At 40.2% G+C, this 21,293-nt stretch overlaps 1 protein-coding gene across 23 annotated transcripts in view; it reads left to right on the top strand.

The window, feature by feature from the left end:
* Window positions 1–21,293, top strand: part of MAST4 (microtubule associated serine/threonine kinase family member 4) — a 614,032-nt gene that overhangs the window by 543,530 nt on the left and 49,209 nt on the right. For all 23 annotated transcript variants that reach the window (XM_044932666.2, XM_044932672.2, XM_044932663.2 and 20 more), the window contains 7 exons: window positions 1,971–2,128; window positions 4,286–4,361; window positions 6,255–6,464; window positions 8,463–8,564; window positions 11,232–11,364; window positions 15,272–15,339; window positions 17,710–17,795. In XM_044932666.2, the coding sequence (XP_044788601.1) occupies window positions 1,971–2,128; window positions 4,286–4,361; window positions 6,255–6,464; window positions 8,463–8,564; window positions 11,232–11,364; window positions 15,272–15,339; window positions 17,710–17,795 (833 nt within the window). The remainder of the gene's footprint in view (window positions 1–1,970; window positions 2,129–4,285; window positions 4,362–6,254; window positions 6,465–8,462; window positions 8,565–11,231; window positions 11,365–15,271; window positions 15,340–17,709; window positions 17,796–21,293) is intronic.

Genomic DNA, 21,293 nt, shown 5'->3' with positions numbered 1-21,293 from the left:
GTCACATGGTTGTGTATATGGTATAACCACAAAATTTTCCTGTTGGAGTTAGCACCTGTAAACATTTTAGTACATTTGCTACAGCTATTTTTAACATAAACTTTTATTTTTATTAATAAATAAAATATTAAAGTGGAAATAAAGCCCTTCCTGCACAGGCCTTTTCTTTTCCCTCCTCAGAGGGAATCACTCCCTAAAGTCACTGTGTCCTTCTCATGCAAGCACAGGTTCATAATGCCTTACTCTTTAAGTCTGGTGTGGTTCTGGAATTAATTTTCACATTTTACAAAGTTAACATGGTCCTCCCTGTACTGTACATAACAGCCCAGCCGCAACTGGGCCAGCAACTCAGAATCAAATACATTAATATTTCTGTGGCAAAGCTGAATTAACATTCACATCAACTGGATTAACTGCATATTTTAAATGCCTTTCCATCAGTTCAATTGATGGTTTGCCACCAAAAAGTTTATTACTGGGAATTTATGAATAGACATCTGGGTTTTTGAATCTTGGCTACATAATTGTGTACATTGATTTATCTTTGAGACATATATACAAATTCTTAATTCCGGTTTTCCGTTTGCTAATTTCATCGTCTTTGCTTTTATGGCTGCTGCTTCTCTCCTGCTGGCATTGATTTTTCTTATTCTTTTACTGATGTCTTGAGTTGACTTTGTGCGTTTTGTTTCTTTTTTCATAGTGACAGTATTTAAAACTTACTTGTGTTTTGACTTGTGTTATGACTAGAGCTTTGGTTTACCTCAGACGTCTTTCTAGCAGTGTTCTCATTTTTATAGTTTATAGAATAATCTCATTACACTGTAAAAATTCCTCTTTGTCTTAGTATGTACTTAGAAAGCATTTTATAATTTCAAGGTGTAAGGATATTTTAAAGCTTCAGTCTATTAATTTCTAATCACTGCAGTGTAGTGGTGCAGTGTTTATGAAGTGTGCTCTTGATGTGGCAGGTTTTTTTTAATTAAAAAAAAAAAACTCTGCTCGAATGGAATATTCAAATGAGTGGTATCTTTCAAAATATGCTTATTCTACCTGTGTTTCCATTACTCAAACATTTCTCATTTCTTTTGTTAGAATCACTTAAAGAGTTTACCTCTCAATAAAAACAAATAAGCAATCACATTGTTTAATAGTTACATTTCTCAGACTGATTAAAAGCCGTGTTGTTTAGCCATTCTCCTTTTCAACCTTACTTCTCTCTAAGTGCTGAGTGATTTTCAAAGAGCGCATCTAGGTTCAAGGGATTAAAAAAACCTCAACACCACTGAAGCTGTTAAAAAAAAAAATAGCATTAAGTCAGAGAACACAGAAAAAATGTCCAATTCCCAGTTTTTAAAACAATGGCATTAGTGAGACAAATATTTTCTTTTCCCATCCCCTTTTTACCCAGGACTTGTATCGATAATAATCGGATCAAAGGACAGCATGCTTTGTAAAGACAGATCTCATTGCCTTATTACTTATATACATCATAGAGTTCACTTACGATTATACATCATAGAATTAATTTTATGTTACTTACCCGAATAGCAAGTGTTAGAAGCGAGGACGTCACACTCAGCTGAGAACTCAATCTGTCATTTATTGCACCCAAATTCTTACTCCAGTTGTCACTTTCTTGCTCTGGTTTTGACTGGGTCCCGTCCATCTTCAGACCCTGGTTTTTCTTCAGAGAGTAAACTATTTTTGAGTTAATTGTAGACAACCGAGCTAAAATATGGTAGCCATCTAGACCTCTGGAGACCACATCAAGGTATACATACCGTCCATGGGTTGGCAAAAAGTCAGACACGACTGAGCGACTTCACTTTCCACTTTCATTGCCATTATAACATGGAAAGGATGCAGTATAAAATGGTGATATAACAAAATTTAGTGCTGTGACCTAATATTCATTTAAAGCATTTCTCTTTGATATAGTCATTAAACCTCACTTTGGTTTGTTGTAGTCATCCTGTTCCTCCCAGGAGAAGTTGCATCAGTTACCATATCAACCGACACCAGATGAATTACACTTCTTATCAAAACATTTTTGTACCACTGAAAGCATCACCACAGAGAACAGATGCAGAAACACACCCATGCGCCCCCGTTCCCGAAGTTTGAGGTATGTAGACCTGATTGAAATTTTTTTATTAGTTGGATGACCTCTTTTCAACCATTTCAGGGAAAGACTTTTGGTCCTCTAACTCATATATGTGTTCATTGGTTTATGAATTACTATAAATGTAGTGTGATTTTTTTTTTTTTGCATCTATGGTGATATAGTAAACTGCCTCTTACTATTTTTCTTTTAAATTCGTAACAAGTTACTAATTGCTGTGGTAACAGAAACCATAGAGCACTACAAGGACCGCCTGAGAAACTTCTAGCCACTGGGAATTTCAAGACCACCTAATTATGGTGCTACATCAATTAATATTTTACAGGGAAGCTTGGCTAAAAAGGAAGGGCAGCGTGGTCAGGTTCACATTTGGAATTCAGATTCCTTTTTACGAAAATCCACCCAGGCCTGGGATTTTGCCTTCTCATCACAAGTCTTACTTTCTCTAGGATTATGAGCTAGTCGTTAGGAGTTTGTGTCCCTTGTATTTTGTCAATGCCAAATGTAGTCCATTTGACATTGAATAGGGCTGGTTTTATTTTGGCCTTATCTCAGAAAATAATAGACGTCACGGTTTCGTCCCTCTGGAGTGACTCTAACAGAGAGACAAAAATATTTATTAAGGAGTGCTTGGGAATTACACCTGTCGGGGGAAGGAGTGGGTAGTGGGATTGAGCAGAAGAGAAGTCCAGCCACAGTGCAGGCCTAACAGCCACAACCAACTCCATAGGGAGTTCTGAGGATGACATGACCCATCAGAGCTGTCCCTCTGGACCAAATGACCCTTCCTTTCTATCTCCACTCAGTCCTGGGATGTAGTACCCTGGGAAGGACTTGGCCTTGGGTGAGGGGGCTCTGCATGCATGCCAAGTTGCTTCAGTGGTGTCTGATTCTTTGCAGCCCCATGGACTATATAGCCCACTAGGCTCCTCTGTCCATGGAACTCTCCAGGTCAGAATACTGGGTGGGTAGCCATTGCCTTCTTCTGGGGACCTTGCCGACCCAGGGATCAAGCCTGTCTGCTGTGGCTCCTGCCTTGCAGGTGGATTCTTTACCGTGGAGCCACTGGGGAAGCCTGAGGGGATTCTGCGTCTGAGGCCATGTCCAAGGAGACTGACAGCTGAAGGCTTCTACAGCCCCAGCAGCTGGGACAACAGGTCCTTCTCTGCAGGGGAGCAGGGTAGTCCATCTCTGAGTCCTCCAGAATATGAGATCTCCATGGTGTATAGAACTGGCCTGCTTTGATAGGAGAGTTTATTATGAAACTTAGTTTCTCAGGTGTTCAGTTGAACATCAGAGTTTGCGGAGAAGGGTTTTTTTTTTTTTCTTCCCCTGCATACCTGCTTAGTGCTGTATAGTAAACATAGCCAAATGGTGTAATCATGTTAGATTATTTTGAGATATGGAATAAAATGTTATGAATTCATTTAGAGCCATTGTATTTTACCACATGGGTGCCATTTTTGGTATTATGAAAGGAGTTCACAGGATAGCTAGTGCAAGCAGCTATATCTTCTCAGGAATACATAAGGTCACACTGCAGTTGCCCAGCCGTGTTGCCACTAGGAAGGAGCAGGAGCCTAGTATTGAAATAAAAAGAAAACCAGAGTTGGGTGCCTCTGTTTGATACTGCACACGGTGCCTGCCTCAGCATCCCAACCCCGCCTAGAAAATGGATTTCGGTCGTGACACCTGTGCTGTGGAAAATCTTAAATCTCTTCAGTGGTACGTGGCAGAGCGCAGGTGTATGATAACAGTGTGAAATTAGACAGTGCAGCGTGCCCTGGACATTGCTGTTTGTACTCTTTTATATCCCAGTTCATTCATTGGTTTCTGGAACCACACAAGTACACGCTACATACAAAATGTAATTGCAGTTTAAGAATGTTTTATGAACTTTTATATTGCACCTATAGTTAATTTTCAGCATTCTACTTCTGGAGCTTTCTTTTTGAATGGTATTCAGGGTTTCTCTGTGTTTGTGAGTATGTGTGTGTGTGTGTGTGTGTGCTAATGACTGATTTTGTAGTTTATTACCTAATATACTTTTCTTACAAAGGCTGCATAGTACTTTTGTTGCAACCCATTGTTTATAAATAAAAAACTTATTTTCATTTCATGCTGTGGCAAGTTTAAAAGGGTAATTTGCTTTGCTTGCAGCCCTGGACGTTCTCCCGCCTGCTGTGACCATGAAATAATTATGATGAACCATGTCTACAAAGAAAGGTTCCCAAAGGTAATGAATTGAATTGAAGATGTCTAGCATCTAAATGAACAGGCGGCAAAGGTTTAATATCTGTAAGATGGTTTTGTTGAGGGAAGTAATGGTGTGGTCCAGTCATGACTCGCATAAAATAGCACTGTAACCTTCTTTAGAAAGGTAAAATCACTAAGCATTTTTGCTGAGGATTAGCCACACAGTCTGTGGACTGAAATGGCTGTAGAGGAAATCCCATTGGTTCACCTGCCCACTGTGATGAGTTGGAGGTGGGGTTGCTGCTGAGATGCTCCATGCGCGTCTGCTTTGAAAGGCCGCTAGACTCTGGGGCTCCCCCTGGGGCTCCTTCTGCCCATTCTGGGCCTGCTGCCGTTTGGTCCAGCAGAGACTGTTCTGCTTCCTCAGAAGCCTGTAGATTGGTCTATGTCACAAAAGTCTTTGACTTTTTTCACCTAATTTTTCTTTTCTGTGGCTTCCAATCTCTTCAGCAATTATAAGTCTATTCCTCTTTCTTCAGAAGGAGAGTCCAGTTGCAGTGTTCCCCCTTAGAAGGGCCAGTAGAACTTGGACTGAACCAGAGAGCCTTTGGAGACGGGTTGATGCCAGTTGCCCCGGCTGCAAAGAGCTGCTGTCTGCCAGTCCCCATCACCTAGTCTCCATGGCTTTTCCACCAGCATGTTTCTGCACATTTGGGAGAAACAGTCGCTCCATTCTGTCCCCGTTCCTCCCCTTATCACCTTTGTAACCCTAGGCAAGAGAGCAAAAGGAAATCCTCGGCTTCATAAATCAGGAGTAGAGTACTTATTATTTGTAATGAACCCAACATTGATGTCATTGATTACGGTCATTTCAGCCATTTATCACATGTCACTTGTTCACCAGGGAAACAGATCCTGACTTTACCAGTTAATACTGGTTAGGGTTTTAGAAAGGAACAGGAGACAGAGGGAATCTCCCAGGATATACAATAAATGCAAGCAAGGAATATTGATTAGGCAATCGGGGATCCCAGAGAATGAAATAAAAACTGAGAAGGAAATTTTAGACTTATGTTGTCAAGGGAATCCCTTTGACCTTTGTGCCCAAGATGTAGCTTTTTGAGGAAAGGATATTGATGGTATGAGATGCTTGTTCCTGGTACATTAAAATACAGCCAAGAGAGCAAACTGTTGGCCCGTCCTATGGAACTCTAACTTCAGTTCTGATTTTTGAATAGGTAAAAACAGAGCTGTAAGTATTTGATATTTTCAGCAAACTATCTGAAAGAGCCCAAGATCTGAAATAACAGCACAGCAATTCACAGATACTGAGTTATTTGGAGAAGCTTACATGGACCATTTTACGTTTGATAAGGCATAGAAAATAAGTAATTATCACCCTGGGAGATTGAGTTTCTCATATATACTTCTTTTTCCACTTGGTGAGGCTTATTCTTCCTCTTCTTTTTCTTTTTTTTTTCAAATAGACTTTATATTTTTAAGGCAGTTTTAGATTCATGGCAAAGTTGAACAAAAAGTACGGAGAGTTCCCAAATGCTCCCTGACCCCATACATACACAACCCTCTCTTATCAACAACCCCCTACACACACCCCTGGTCCCAGAGTGGTCCATTTGTTATCACAGACAAACCAATACTGACGCATTGTAATCACCCAAAGTCCATAGTTTACATTAGGGTTCACTCCTGCATTGTATATTCTGTGGGTTTTGACACATGTGTAATGACATATATGTATGTGGCATTTTATAGTATCACACAGAAGTGAGGCTTCTTTTAAATTTAATTTCTAGAATTCTATTTGATAACTTGTAGAGGTCTCCAAAAATCCTAGATAAATGTGGTGATTGTGCTGTTTACCTATTTGTGTTTCCTCCTATTATGTCTGTGTGTGCATGTCTTCTGGGAGCAGGCTACAGCTCAGATGGAAGAGCGCCTAAAGGAGATCATCACCAGCTACTCTCCAGACCACGTTCTCCCCCTTGCAGATGGAGTGCTCAGCTTCACTCACCATCAGATTATCGAACTGGCTCGAGATTGTTTGGATAAATCCCACCAGGGTCTCATCACCTCACGATACTTCCTTGAATTACAGCACAAATTAGATAAGTTACTACAGGAGGTATGGACCTTATAAAGTTTTTTGATTTGTTTTGCTTTTACCCAGAAAAAAGACAAATTTTATGAGTGCATCTGCCTGACAAGTTTCAACCATGAGATGGAGTTCATGTTACAGAGAAGCAAAGAAGAAGAAAAAAATTGATTGCTACTTGCTATAAATTGATTCCAGTCAACATTTAGAGTAATAGAAAGTTAATGTAATAACGTTTACAGGAACCTTGGGACCCAGCAATCTATGGCTGTTGGAGAAGTGGATTGTGAAGGATTCTGAAGCAGTGATTTTTTCCCCCCTCTTTAACCATAAAGTTATAAATTGCCTGAATGTATGTGCATTATTTGATGATGCTCTCTAGTTCTAATATCTGGAAAAGCTAAATGGAAAATTGCTGGCTTCTTTCAGGCCATATGTCCTATTAATTAACCTGCATGTGGTATAGGGTAGTAAATGGCAACTTACATTTTCATTGGTGTCAATATTTCTTCTAACAAAATATTAAATTTCTAAAATGACAGATAAACACAGGCCCCTTCCAGGCCTAACACTTGCATGTCTAGCTCATGATAACACCCAAGACAGGAAGGGAGTGTGCATGGTGGGATGGAATTAGTGCATAATATTGCCGTCCTGATTGAAATTGATCATCCCCAGCCTGCAAGTAAAACCTGTTTCGCCTGTATATTTGGATATATTGTATTTTTGTATCCCATCGGCATACATTATGCCCATGTAAATAAAACCGTAGGTGGTTTTCTCTAAGGATGATTATGTAAATAATTGCATGGAACTGAATGAAAATATTGGCATCCTAGTTTTCTAGGAATCCATCTGTCCTTGCTCATACTGAATTTAGTTGTGGCAAGATGAGACAGTCCTCTCTGACAAGCAGCCACTATTTTTCTTCCCTTTCCCATCTAAACCTCCCAACAGAGTTCTGTGCTCTGTCCCCATTTCTCACATTTCAACCTTTTGTAGCCCACAGAGGCAGTTTTTCTCAGACTATCTTTGTGTGAACACTGTACTCAGGGGTTTTATTGTCAGTTTCCAATGTGTCATAGACCAATTGTACTATAAATTACAATAAAAATGTATTTACCTCTGTGAGATATTTTTTCCTTAATTTCTCAGTTCTGTATCAGGATATTATTATAATTAGCAGTTAAGTTCTGTGGTTCATTCCTTCTTAGGCGTTCTCTGTGAAGGCTTGAATCCATAGCCGAAGCTATTTGCATTGAAATACCCCACTTAATTTTGTTTCTATATGATAGACTTGGAAAGCCGTTTCATGGCAATTAGAAAAAATCTTAGGGTTTCAAAAAATCATCTGAATGCACCATATAAGAGATTAACTGTTGACTTTTAGAGAAATTTTTCTCTTGGGCAGAGGAGTAGATATACGTGTAACATAAAGAGCATCATCAGGATCTATAGTTATAGTTGCCAGTTGGTTGTCTTTAAACACATTTTATTTTATAATCATTCCCCAGTGGTCATTTTCTCTGTTTTTTCTTTTAAATGTTAACTGTTTTGTTTTTGCTTGTATATAGTTTCTCTACCTACATTTTGGAAAGTTGCCTTTGATTTAATTATTCACCTAACATTTGACGTAAGCAGCATACAGCTTCTCCGGTTATATCTGGAAAATCAAGGTTCCTCATCAACTATCCACTCTGCTTGTATCATGTACTTGATGTGTCATAAACCTTTAATGTCTCCTTCATTCATGGCTCACATTAAGAGCCCTAATGTTTGATTTTTAACGCAGAGAATAAATCAACGCTTTGCAATTAAAATGTAGCTAATGGAGCCATTTTGTAGATCTAGATGTTTAGTAGTGTCCGTTTATGTAGAGATAATGTCTGCTTATCAATCTTTTAGAAGTATTTTCTAAGTCACTTAGTTTTTGAATATTTTCAGTTATCTAATTAGCACGCTTTGCTGATTTTCTTTCCCATTTAATGGAGCAACTCTCTCATCATTCTTTTCATTGCTTCCTCATAGGCTCACAATCGTTCCGAAAGTGGAGAGCTGGCATTTATTAAACAACTAGTTCGAAAGATCCTGATTGTTATTGCCCGCCCTGCTCGCTTATTAGAGTGCCTGGTGAGTTGTCCCTCGAGGTGACTTTGTTATTTATTTTTAACTGTGGGAAAGCAGGGACCACCCAAAAGCTCCAGTTGTATTTGGCTTCAGAGACAGAGCTAAATGGAAAGAGTCAAGAAAGAGAAAGTGAAGTCACTCAGTCGTATCTGACTCTTTGAGACCCCATGGACTGTAGCCTGCCAGGCTCCTCCTTCCATGGATTTTACAGGCAAGAATACTGGAGTGGGTTGCCACTTCCTTCTCCAGGGGATCTTCCAAACCCAGGGATCAAACCCACGTCTCCCACATGGCAGGCATACTCTTTACAGTCTAAGCCACCAGAGAAGCCCAAGAAAGGGTCAAGAGGAACAGCAACTCATGAATGTTGATGACAGCATCTGTGCTTTCCTTCCCTGGTTTTCAGTAAAATTCTAGGACTTGTGTTGCATTAAGAGATGGTCGTTATCACATTCTGGTCAAACCTAAAAAACTGATCATGAAATAATGCACTTGACTTTATCTCAGCATAATTTCGGGCTCATTCAAGACATTCACTGTGCCTCACTTTTCTGGAGATGCCAAAACGCAGAGAAAGGGAAATCAGAGCTAGGATAAATGGTAACCTGTGGTTATAGCTCTTACTTTTGAAGTGTTGCATATTTGAAATAAGGGCTTAGCAGCAGCCCATTTGGAGAATACAGTAGGGCCTTATCCAGATCTCAAGGAATGAGACTTTCCACAATTAGTTTGTTTTATCAATTATACTTTCTTTAGTCAGTGACTATTTTCCTGTTTGAAAATCTTTATTTTATGTTGTTTTATTGAAATGTCAGTCAACACTGTGAACAAAGATGAGGGTTCAAATAAAAGAATAGTTTAATGGGGCTTCAAGTACTATCAAAACTCACTTTTAAGTTCACAAGCCATTGGAGTATTGATAACACTGCGTACAATACAGCTTTTCAGAATTTTACATGTACACACATATACATACTGGGTGATATTATTTTGGTTTTATTCTTATTGTAATTAAGATTTGTGGTTTTTTTATACCAGTGAAATGTTCACAGCCTCATAAACTTATACCACCGCATAGTGAGATGTGGTAGAGGCTAAGTCTAGAGGAGAAAGGTAGGCGTATGGTGGAGGAAGTCTTTCCATCAATGCAAGGACTCTTAGACTCCTAGACTCAAAAGCACCACTCAGCATTGGAGTGTCTCTGGAAGAATAAAGGGAAAGCAAAATACTCCGGATGCCTCTGGGGGGAGAGCCATGTGACTGCCAGATACCGGCAGAAGGAAGATTGTTTTTTTCCCTGCTCTTTGTGTTGTACCTTTTGAATTATGCACCACAGGCTTGTACTTCCTGCAGTTGTTCAGTTTTGGGGGAAATACCATTTAGCATTGAAATCTGCTTCTCTGGACAGCAGCAGACATGCGAAGAGAGATGTTGGTTTAAAGAGGAAATGACTTTTTTACAGGAATCAATCTTAATCAGAAGAGAAGCAGTAAAGGTCCATGTAGCTTATCAAAGATAGAAACAAGTGAGCTGCTTTTTGAGCTGTTTAAAGCTCAGATGAAACTGGAGTTTGAGAATTTTAGGGACTATTTCTCCCAGCCATTCATCTTAGGCCTGTAGTTCCAATCTTGCCTTGCCTCTGGTTTTAGGTTTCTGTAAAGGGTACTGACGGAGAAGGCAATGGCACCCCACTCCAGTACTTTTGCCTAGAAAATCCCATGGACAAAGGAGCCTGGTGGGCTGCAGTCCATGGGGTCGCTGAGGGTCGGACACGACTGAGCGACTTCACTTTCACTTTTCATTTTCATGCATTGGAGAAGGAAATGGCAACCCACTCCATTGTTCTTGCCTGGAGAATCCCAGGGACGGGGGAGCCTCGTGGGCTGCCGTCTATGGGGTCGCACAGAGTCAGACACAACTGAAGCAACTTAGCAGCAGCAGCAGCAGCAAAGGGTACTGAGTATGGACTTTGTTTGGCTTTACTCCATTTGTAGCGTGCTTTTTCATTTAGAAGCAGCAGCCAGCCAAAAGTAAACTACTTAAGAAAATATTACCAAATTTTTACACAGAGGTAACTAGAAGTACAAGTTTTGTAATTTTCTTTCTTAATGTTCATATCATATGAATATTAATAGCATAATTTTAGAGTTCCATGATAGAAGTGGTAATTTTGAGATTTTTCTTTCTAATATTTTTGGACACCTGTAAACTAAAGGAGTTTCCTTCAAAACTTTTCAGAAAAATGCATTCTCATATTGCTTCTTCTTAGGTTCTTTGTGCAGCGAGAGAAACTGAATCTCTTTGGAGGAGATTCATGGATTTTTAAAGCTTTTCTAAAATGGCACAATTAAAAATTCAGACCTGTTCATTTTTAGTAGGATAGATAGCTTAAGTGGAGCCTGGTACCTTCAAAGTCACATTACAATGAAATTGGAAATGGAAATTATCTTTAGGTTACCAAGTATTTAAATGTCTTAGAATATGATTAGTCTTTGAATATAACCTGAAAATTATATGATTTTTAAATGAAGTAATCCTTTTGCCTTCTTTCAGTATAAATAACTTACAACCATATGTATCCAGCAATTTCACTGTGAATGGGGTTTATGTAATAAAACATTAGACAATTTTGGCTCAAAGAAGTATACATCTGTGTTTGTCTTCTGTTAGGAATTTGATCCTGAAGAATTTTACTACCTATTGGAAGCAGCAGAAGGCCATGCCAAAGAAGGACAGGGTATTAAAACTGACATTCCCAGGTACATCATTAGCCAGCTTGGCCTCAATAAAGATCCTCTGGAAGGTGAGTTGTACCTGGTTGGGTTGACCTTTTACCTGCTTATGCATCATGGCCTCATTGAAGAACTTAGTGGCAAATCTTTCCTTTTTCTTCATGTTTTGGCTCTTTCTGGTGAAAAGGCCAAATCTGGGGGCCAGTTGTGATCCAAAGGAAAGAGCTCTAAATCGAATTTTGGGTTTACTTAAAGTGGGGAAGAGACCTTGAAATCCTGAAGGCTTCTCAGCCTGAAACTTATTTCCAGGAAGGGTTAGATTTCCATCTTCTCTGGGTGTTTTTTCTCCTGCAAAGCACTACTTGATTCTTCTCAGGGGTGCACATTTTTTAAATGTTGATAAAGAAATTAATTACATTTAATTTAAAAGTGACATTTCACTGTGAAGAGTAAGGTAACTAATCACTGGTGATTAACTTTAAGTAAGGTGCAATGTTCATAAATCTATTTTTACTTACTTGTTTCAGAAAAGTATGAAAAACAGTAATATATATATTATTATATATATACTGGGGAGCCAGTTGGAGAGAGAAGGCTTTTTAGAACTTAAGCAAGGATTTCTGCTTGATTAAAAAAAAGAAAGTCTACTGCTATTAAATACAGAGAAGGGGAAGCACCCTGTTAGTGGGTTGTTGTTTTTTTTTTTTTTCCAAATCTGATACTGGCAAACCACCCGTCACCACCTTTTCCTGTTCATTATTGTTTGGGATTGTCATTTAAAACACTTAGGTTATATACTGCCTGAAAAGACTCAAAAACAATCATAGACTCTTTTATTCAAAATTGTCTTCCTGGTTCATTAAATTGATTTTGCAAACAGTGTTTATCTTGCTAAATTGTTTGTGATGATGCTAACTGTTGGCACAGACATGTTCCCATCTACAGCCTGGGAACCTGCTGCTCTCTGCCTGCTCTCCTATTTCCCCCGCTTTGTCTGCTCTTATGGCCATCGAATCTTTGCTTCCAGTGAAATGATGCATGCATTACGGGGAGATAATGCCAGATAAATTTATACTGTACTGAAAGCAATACCACAACAGATTCATCACTTATCGGAGACTGGTGGCTGCTTTTCTGAAAAGTTCCCTGGGGAGAGATTTTTCCCCACGGCTTTTAAATTACCATCTTTACCTTTTTGAATCATGAGTCTTCAGAAATGGTTTAAATCAATGAAATAAAAAGGGCAGATGTTTAATGGTATTTAGATGAGTTTTAAAAATCTCTTCAGGCATTACAAAATGATGCCTTAGCTTCCTGCTTCAAAAGCTGACTCTTGGTTCCATTCCATTACTACCCACTGCTTACAAATAATATGTATTTCCCAGATAATAGTTATTTAGCAGCAACTCTATTTAAAACAGAACCATCTTTTAATTTGTTTTTTTATGAAAATAATTGGAGTGGGGGAGGCTGTCAAAGTGTATTATAGTGAGTCTTCACGCTGGTAGAGTTACGGTTGTGTCAGCCCTTGAATTGTAGACCGAGTGAGCTCTTCACAGTTTTCTTACCTGGCAGGAAATATCGCTGTAGACTGAACCTTTGGTAGGGGAATAATCTGAGGCCATTTATATACGTTTATAGTCTTAAAAAAATGTTTAACACTGATTTTTGACAAGTTTCATGTTTAGTTATACAAATTTATCACTAGGAGTTGTGTTTTTAACTTTGTAATTTTCTGGATTCAGATCCAAGGATAATTTTTAATCTGTTTGCCATAGCACTTAAAACATGATTATTGCAAACTCTGATCCACATAAGTTTGCCTTCTTGTCATCCTGGACACTGGCAGACCCGAAGCTTGGCCTTTGAGGGTCAGGAGTGCGGGTCTGGCGTGGGACTGCCCAGAGTGTCAGCACTGTAGGTGGGTCACCCTGATCACACTGTGATGGGCGTCCTCGTGCCTCAGCGCTTTCCCGAAAACCTGAATAATGGCGCCTCTTCATACGGTTGTTTTAGGGTTATATGAGTTCACCTCTGCACCCAAGATGTACAATAATGCTTAATAAGCTGCTGTTGCTGTTTTGGGGCTTCCCTGGTGACTCAGACGGTAAAGAATCTGCCTGCAGTGCGGGAGACCCAGTTTCGATCCCTGAGTTGGGAAGATCCCCTGGAGAAGGGACTGGCTATTCACTCCAGTATTCTTGCCTGGAGAATTCCACGGATAGAGGAGCCTGGCGGTGTACAGTTCGTAGGATTGCAGACAGTCAGACATGACACACAAATGCATACTTTGAGCCCCTCCAACTGAATACATTATAATTTAACTCCTAGTCCATAAATTCACAGTGCTAGCCACATAGGATGTTGACTCATTTGAGTGACACGAAGAAAGCACACAGTTTTCACTGAGCTCATTTTTAATTCCTGGATTTCCTCTATAAGTAACCTGGTATAGTGTCAATCTCCAGTTATTTTAATTTCTGGAGTTAATTTTTCTCTAAAGGCAACACTCTAGTGTTGCTTTGCTTCATATCTTTTATGTGTAATCTCTCCCAAGAAAAGGATGATTATATTTATAAGAACGTGAATACATGAAATTCTGAGAGCATAAGAAATAATATTAGATACACACAAAAATATGTAACTAAATATTATAACTTCTTATTACACTTGTTTGATTTTTTAAAATTAGAAATTTCAAATTATTTGTGATCCTGCCACTTAGAGATAACTCCCTATCAAAGTTTTGAAGAAAATTCTTTCATGTTCTTTTTTTTAATAAAATGTGTTTCATTTTTTTCTTCTTAAGTATAAAAATCAAAACAAACCATAAAATGAGTTAGGTTTTCTCATTTACTTATATAAACTCAGGGATGCATTCCAGTATTGGTTGAGCAATTAAATTCTTTGTCTCTTAACTAGACCACTAGGGTAGACTTTAGACTGGTGTCAAGCATGTGGCATCCAGCCCAGAACTGACTACTTTACATGATATAATTAATAGTAATAAATAACAATCAACATTCAATAAGCACTCAATTTTTGTTAGTTAACATGCTAAGAGCTTTACATGCATATCACTTGTCATACTCATAAAAAACTGAGATAAACAGTATTGTTTCCATCCTACAGAGAAAGAGCCCAAGGTTAAAAACTCACTAAGTGCTCTTAGTGGTGGTAGCTCAAGTCATTTCAACTCCAAACTCTTCTTAACACTTACTGTTGCTTCCTTTCTGACAAATTGCAAATTCTTATGTACTAGGAATGCTTGCTCTTGGTGCATGTGAAGGAACGGAGCAAAGGGTGGCTCATCACAACTTGAGACTCAATCTCTGAGCTATAGTCAGTACATCTCTGATGCCCATCGGAGCCTAGGAAACTTGCCTCTCTTGAGTATCTGTTTACAGGCAGAGTCACTGAACCCTCCAAACCCCTTCCACGCTGTGGTGATTGTGTCAACCTGCTAGTGAATCCTGCCAGCATGAGCAGAGGCCCACTTCTGAGTAGGACTGTGTCTAAGTGTTCATAAGGAATGCGGTTCTTGGGAAAAGGACATGTAATGAACAGTTTCAAAATATCAGTTGTTGGTTCTTGCTGTTTTGGATTTAAGGTTTCCCCATGTGTCCCTTGGAGTATAGAGTAAATTTTTCTTTTTTTTAATATTGAAGAAAATAGTTTTTCTTTAGTTTTATTAATAGCATAGTTCAGTTCAGTTCAGTCGCTCAGTCGTGTCCGACTCTTTGCGACCCCATGAATCGCAGCACGCCAGGCCTCCCTGTCCATCACCAACCACCAACTCCCAGAGTTTACCCAAACTCATGTCCATCGAGTCAGTGATGCCATCCAGCCATCTCATCCTCTGTCGTCCCCTTCTCCTCCTGCCCCCAATCCCTCCCAGCATTAGGGTCTTTGTCCTGTCCAATTGCAATAGTCCTATTTCTCTTAAATCTTGCTTTTTTTTTTTTTTTTTCAATTTAGAAATGGCTCAACTGGGAAACTATGATAGTGGGACAGCAGAAACACCAGAAACAGATGAATCAGTGAGTGTAAGTATCTCTCTTGATGAAACATGATGTTGGTTTTTCTGTCTATGAGCATCTGGAGATTTTGGCTGTGTTAATTACTTTATTTGTTCAACACATATTTGTTGTGCTTCCATAGATGAGGCACTAGGTATACAACTTTAGCCCCTCTCTTCAAAGAAAAACAAAATAATATAAGGAAATCATGCACAAAAAATCAAAATGAGAAACTTGAAGGAGATCGATGAAAAAAAGGGCCATGTGTTCCTGGAACATAACATAAAGAGATCTACCTTCACCTTGCCAGTCCAGAAAGATCTCCTAAAGAAGGGATGCTTGACATGTGAGGAGTTACTAGGATGAGAAGGAACAGAGGGAACATTCCAGGCCAAGGAAACATTAGGAGACACATGGTAGGAGAGTGCTTCTGAGGGCTTTAGAGTGACGGTGACCATGTAGCCTTCAGCTTCATGTTATGACTCTCCAGCTCTGCTTAAAACTGGACACAGATGTCCTTGCTGTTCATGTGTGTCAAATCATTTCTTTCGAAGAACAGTGGGAAGCTGTGGTGCTGTGGAGGAAAGGTGTGTGTGTTGTGGCATGGGGGTGTGGGGAGGGGAGGAGTAGATAAGGAGATGACCCTGAAAGTTATAGTGGGAAGAAAGTCACACTGATCGCAGTGCAGGAAGTAGGTGGGGTGAAGGGAGCAGGCAGGGGGCCCTGGGGAAGCCATCTGAAAGGCTGCAGCGGCACAGGTGAGAGGGCCTCATGCTGACGCCATCTTTCCTATTTGTGACAGAGGAAGAGGAACCAGGATGGGCCACCCCCAAGTGTCAGGGGTGGGGAGGAGAGAGGGGCAGCTGTGTAGCCTGGGGGATGAAAAGCCCCGACTCTGGAGTCAGGTTGCCAGATTTCAAGCCTGGCTTCACTTCTCACTAGCTGTGGGAATCTCTCTACACCTCAGTTTCCTCATCTCTAAAATATATATGAAAAATTAACTGAGGTAGTCTGTGTGAAATGGTTAGGACAGCATCATGTAGTAAATGCTAAATAAAGGCAACTTTTTAATCAGTTTCATTATAACTGCCAGAATTTTGAATGTGCTAAAGCTGAAGTCCCTTTGAGCCATCAAGCAGGCAGTCATTAGTAAGGTGTGGGATCTTCCAGCCCTCAGAGGGAGAGTTTCTGGTGGATGGTCTAGGTGGCTTAGGAGTCATTCACGGGAGTAGGTGAGGAAGCATTAATGAGACAAGAGATTGGTTCAGGGTCTTTGCAGCCCGAGCTGTGGAGAGCAGTCAGAGTGGGGTGGCTGAACAAGTAAGTGGTCCCAGCCTTGGATTATGTTTCCTGAGGTAGAATGCTGGCAGGGGATGAGAAGACCCAGGTCCTGTGGCCAGAGGCCAAGGAGAAGTAGAGAAGGGAGCTGTTTGAGATGAGGAAGCCAGGTAGACCCGGACCGCGTTGTTTGGTGAGCTCTCTGTGTAGATACTGAAGTCATCCAGGACGGTGAGAGAACCCCGGGTTGAGGAAGGTGGGAAGGTCAGTCTAAGTCTTCTAAGGATGGTGGGCAGCAGGTCAGCGGGTGCCATCTCTGAGCGGGGGAGGATTCCTCAGAGTCATGGAGGTTCTTCCAAAATTATGAGGAGGGGATTCTGGTCTCTGCAGAGGAAGCAAAATGACTCTTAACTCCCTCTCAGTGCTAAAACACATGGAGTGTGAGACAATTTTGTAGAAAAACAAAACACTTTTATTCTTTGAGCTGAACTTTTAAAAGAGCTATCTTTTTGAAATTTGGTATCTAAACCCTCGTAAGACTTACAGTGAATGGGAGTAAAGAAAGACAGGCATGCTCTGCTTGGCCATCCCAGTCATTGCCAGCTACCTTCTCCAGACAGGAAAGGTTGCCATAGGAGTGAAATAGACATGCTCTGGGTCAGGGGCAGAGAAGTCACACGATCCACTAGCCTGCATAGAGCCACTCCCGCCCATTCTATTCGGATTGACTAAAAGCAGAATTAAGCTTTGGCATTTTGGACTTAACATCTTAAAACTTTAAGATGACTTTAAAGACTTTAAAAGACTAGGATGAAGTTCACCTGAATACTTTACAGAGGTAAATTAAAATCAGAAATATTCAAAACCTTGGTGCCTCTATCTCCCGGAAATGAGGTTCACTTCAGTGAAACTGAGCCACTGTCGTGAGGAACGGTTTATCAGCGCTGCCCTGGAAGATTCATCTTTAAAGTTGTCCCCCAGGTTCCTTTGGCTGTAATACTGCACTTCAACATATTAAACAAGAGAGCATGTAATTCAGATATTAGTTATTTTGCTGCAAAAATCATTTTCTTAAATTCTGTGCTGTTTTTTTTTTAACATCCATATTTTGTCTCCAAGAGCTCTAATGCTTCCCTGAAACTTCGAAGGAAACCTCGGGAAAGTGATTTTGAAACGATTAAATTGATCAGCAATGGAGCCTATGGGTGAGTAATTTAAGAAAACGATTGCGTTTTAACACACCTAAGAAATATATTCTTCACATTGATCTTGTGCCAAATAGATACTGTTGTGGACTTTAGTTTTCAGATCACTGCTCCTTCATTAATGGGTGTAAGGTGAAGCCCAAATCATTTTTCACTGGATACTTTATCAGAAAATATTTCAAGTGACATGGGTGGGAATTATTGTAGAGGGTTGGAGAGAAAGACTTTAGAAAGCAAAAATTTCTAAAGGGAACATTTTTTCATATGCCTGTTTGTGTGTAGATATATAGATACATATACACATCTGGCTGTATATTTTTATATATATATATATATTTGAATATATATAAATTCATTTATAGCATTTCTTCTTGCGAGTTAGCCAATATTTCCTGCCTGACCAGCAGTCAGCATTGGAAGAGAAGTACTTAAGAAGGCTGATTGAAAATATAAAGTAATAAAATTCTTTGTCTTTCTGTTACACCAGAATTTTTTTTTCAGTTGGCCTGTATGCTATAGTCTGATCGTATTAGTGGTGCCCCTTCCTTGACTCAGTTTTATAGACACAGAGTTTCTTTCTCATGGCATGAGGTCAGTCCTGACAAGATCCTTCTTGAGTTACTAATAATCTGGAAGGATAATTCATACACAAACTGTGTCCTGATCCACTGTAGACAGCCCAGAATTCTAGTTTAATTAAGTATGAATCCCAATTCCATCTGTAGGTGGAGGGCAATAAACCATCCCGTAGACATTTATTGCCATTTATCACACACACGAGCAGATGAGATAGAAACAATTTTTGTTATGCCACAAGGGATGTTTCTTCTTAGAATTTTTTTTCACCTCTAATATTTTCCACACCATTAACTTAGTGAATAACTTAAATATTTGTGAGTCCTTTCTATGCTTCACTGATTTGTTTTCAGGATTATGTCAAATGGCATATTTCCTGATGTGGCTTATAAATGGTTTCTGATGTTTTTGGGGTTTTTTTGCAATGTTTTATTTTTTTCAAGGACCTCACTGAAACTCTTCTGCCTGAGAAGATCGTTTTTAGCATGTGGTTGTTTGTGGGTTTTGTTTATATATTGTTGGCTTTTAGTCCATTTTCGTTCTGGGGATCCTCTAAGGATTTCTTCTTTGATGAGAAAGAAGACTGAATTTTGATTTAAGGGATCTGTGGGTATGAGCACTGCTTGATTTTATTGGAAGTGAAATTCTGGCATAGGATTGTTGGTGAAGCACTTTTATAAAATTTGAGCAAATATCTTAGCTGTATATGGAGTTCTAATTGGTTGAGTAAACTCATTTGTAGTGCAATTAAACCACTGTATAGTAAATGAGGTATATCACACTTTGGGGAATGGTTGGGAATATACAAGAAGTTAAACAAGCTGTGAATCTGTAAACACCCAGGACGCAGGCCAAGTCATTAATGGGCTTACAAGCTGCCTGCGGGAGCCTCTGCTGATCAGCCAAAACTTTTTTTTTTCTCTTTTACTCTTCTCCAAGTTAATCTCTCGCTATGTTTCTAACAGATTTCCTCTAAGATTTAATTATTTTGAACTTAAAGTTTAAATCAAGCCACACCCATTGGCCCACCCGATCAGGATGCTATGGTGGGCTTCTGTGAACTGGCTGAACAGATGGATCCCTTGTGGGCCATGAATTGAAGCCTTTCAAGGCTCTCTTGGGCATCCTTGTAGCCGAATCCTTGCTCACATCAGTGACCTGTTCTTTGACTTTCAAAAACTGGTTATGCTGGAAACTAACCCTTTCCTTAGAGAGAGCTGTAACAGGTCAGGATTTTCTCAACATCCCTACTTAGTGACAGTTCATGGCATGAAGGGGGCTTCCCTGGTGGCTCAGATGGTAAAGAATCTGCCTGCAATGCAGGAGACCCGGGTTCAATCCCTAGGTCAGGAAGATCCCCTGGAGAAGAGAGTGGCTACCCATTCCAGTATTCCTGCCTGGAGAATCCGATGGACAGAGGAGCCTGGCAGGCTACGGTCAGAAAGAGTCAGACAAGACTGAGTGACTAACACTTTCACTTTCATATGGCATGAAGCCATTTTACCAATTTGATAAGCCCTGAATTTCCTTCTCTGTTTAGTAGGTTTCAGATCCCTGCCTGGAAGCTGAAACTTCCTTCAAGCCAAGCTTAGCACTTTGTAGGAAGTGAACACCTCCTGTGTGCCAGGCATTGGACTAGTCTCTCTGTATACGTCCTCTTCTCACAAGACCCTTTGATGTGGGGAAAGAGGCTTCCAGGCCTGGTCACACACTGACTGCAAGCAGAGTTCTTGCCTCCCTTTATGTTTTGTTTATAACTTTTAGTCATCTCAATTGGGGTATAGAAGTCCTTCTTCCATTGAGTACATCCACCTAGATTTTGTTTTTATTTATTTATTTTTAAATATTTTTGGCCATGAGGCTTGTGAGAGCCAGTTCCTTGACCAGGAATCAAACCCAGGCCCTTGGCAGTAAGAGCATAAAGTCTTACTCACTGGACGGCCGGGAAATTCCCTCCACCAGGATTTTTAGATAACAATTTTGAGTGAAAGAATAAAACTAATCTAAAATTTTTTAAAGTAAGTAAACTGGATCTGAGAGGCACAGCTCTTCTCCACTTCACATTCCTTTCTTGCCTTGCTGCCCTTTCTTTTTTTCACCCTCAAAGGACAGTGTCATTTACCTGAGAGACCAGGTGTGCAAGCTGACAGATGCGCCCTCTTGATAGCCTTTCCTCTCAGCGTCTCGACAACACACGCACTCTCCTTCCCACGTGAGGCTCTGCCCACGGGGATTCGTGTATCAGGCTCTCAGATTCATGAGTAATTGTATATGCATGAGACATTCACACTCCCCATAGGACTGATTCATTCTGCTCTAGATCCTGCCTGCTTCCCATTCTGCTTCTCCCCCCCACCCCCCACCTCAGTTCTGCTTGAGTGGAGTGATGCTTGGCTCAGCAGGTTGCCCCTCCCAACGCATCACCTCCCATCCTTGCCTCTTCCTGTTTCACAGAGGGGTCAGTATAGGAAAAGAGACACAGAGGCCTTTTCAAAGAAAGCAACCCTTGGGGACAGAAAGCAGAGAAATGGGAGCCAAATCAGTGCAGCCTAGTTTTATAACTAGACTTGGGCAGTTTGCAACTCTGCCTCGCAGTGTTAGATGTCTGCTGTCCCACTGCTGTTTGTCTCTATTTCTCTCTCTTTTTCAGCCTCTCCCTCCCTCTCTGTCTCTCCTCTCTATCTCTGCTGACTTGAGTAGATTTTGAACACTGACTTACAGGAAGGGAGGAAAGGAGTATGTGAGAGAACACTTACTACTAAATGAACAAATTTCAGCATTAGAAATAATATTCCCAAAGCAGTACCGAAATGTAAGAACATAAACAAAACAAACCCAGCTGCAGGGGATTCTAATTAAGTCTAAGTTGACTTTTGCAACTTGAACGAGATATGTTTGTCCTGAGGAAATGGTATCTCAGGC

Source organism: Bubalus bubalis, chromosome 19, assembly GCF_019923935.1.
Source record: "Bubalus bubalis isolate 160015118507 breed Murrah chromosome 19, NDDB_SH_1, whole genome shotgun sequence".
Classification (NCBI taxonomy): domain Eukaryota; kingdom Metazoa; phylum Chordata; class Mammalia; order Artiodactyla; family Bovidae; genus Bubalus; species Bubalus bubalis.
The sequence above is the reverse complement of the archived record's forward strand: the minus strand, read 5'-3'. Positions and strand labels throughout refer to the sequence as shown.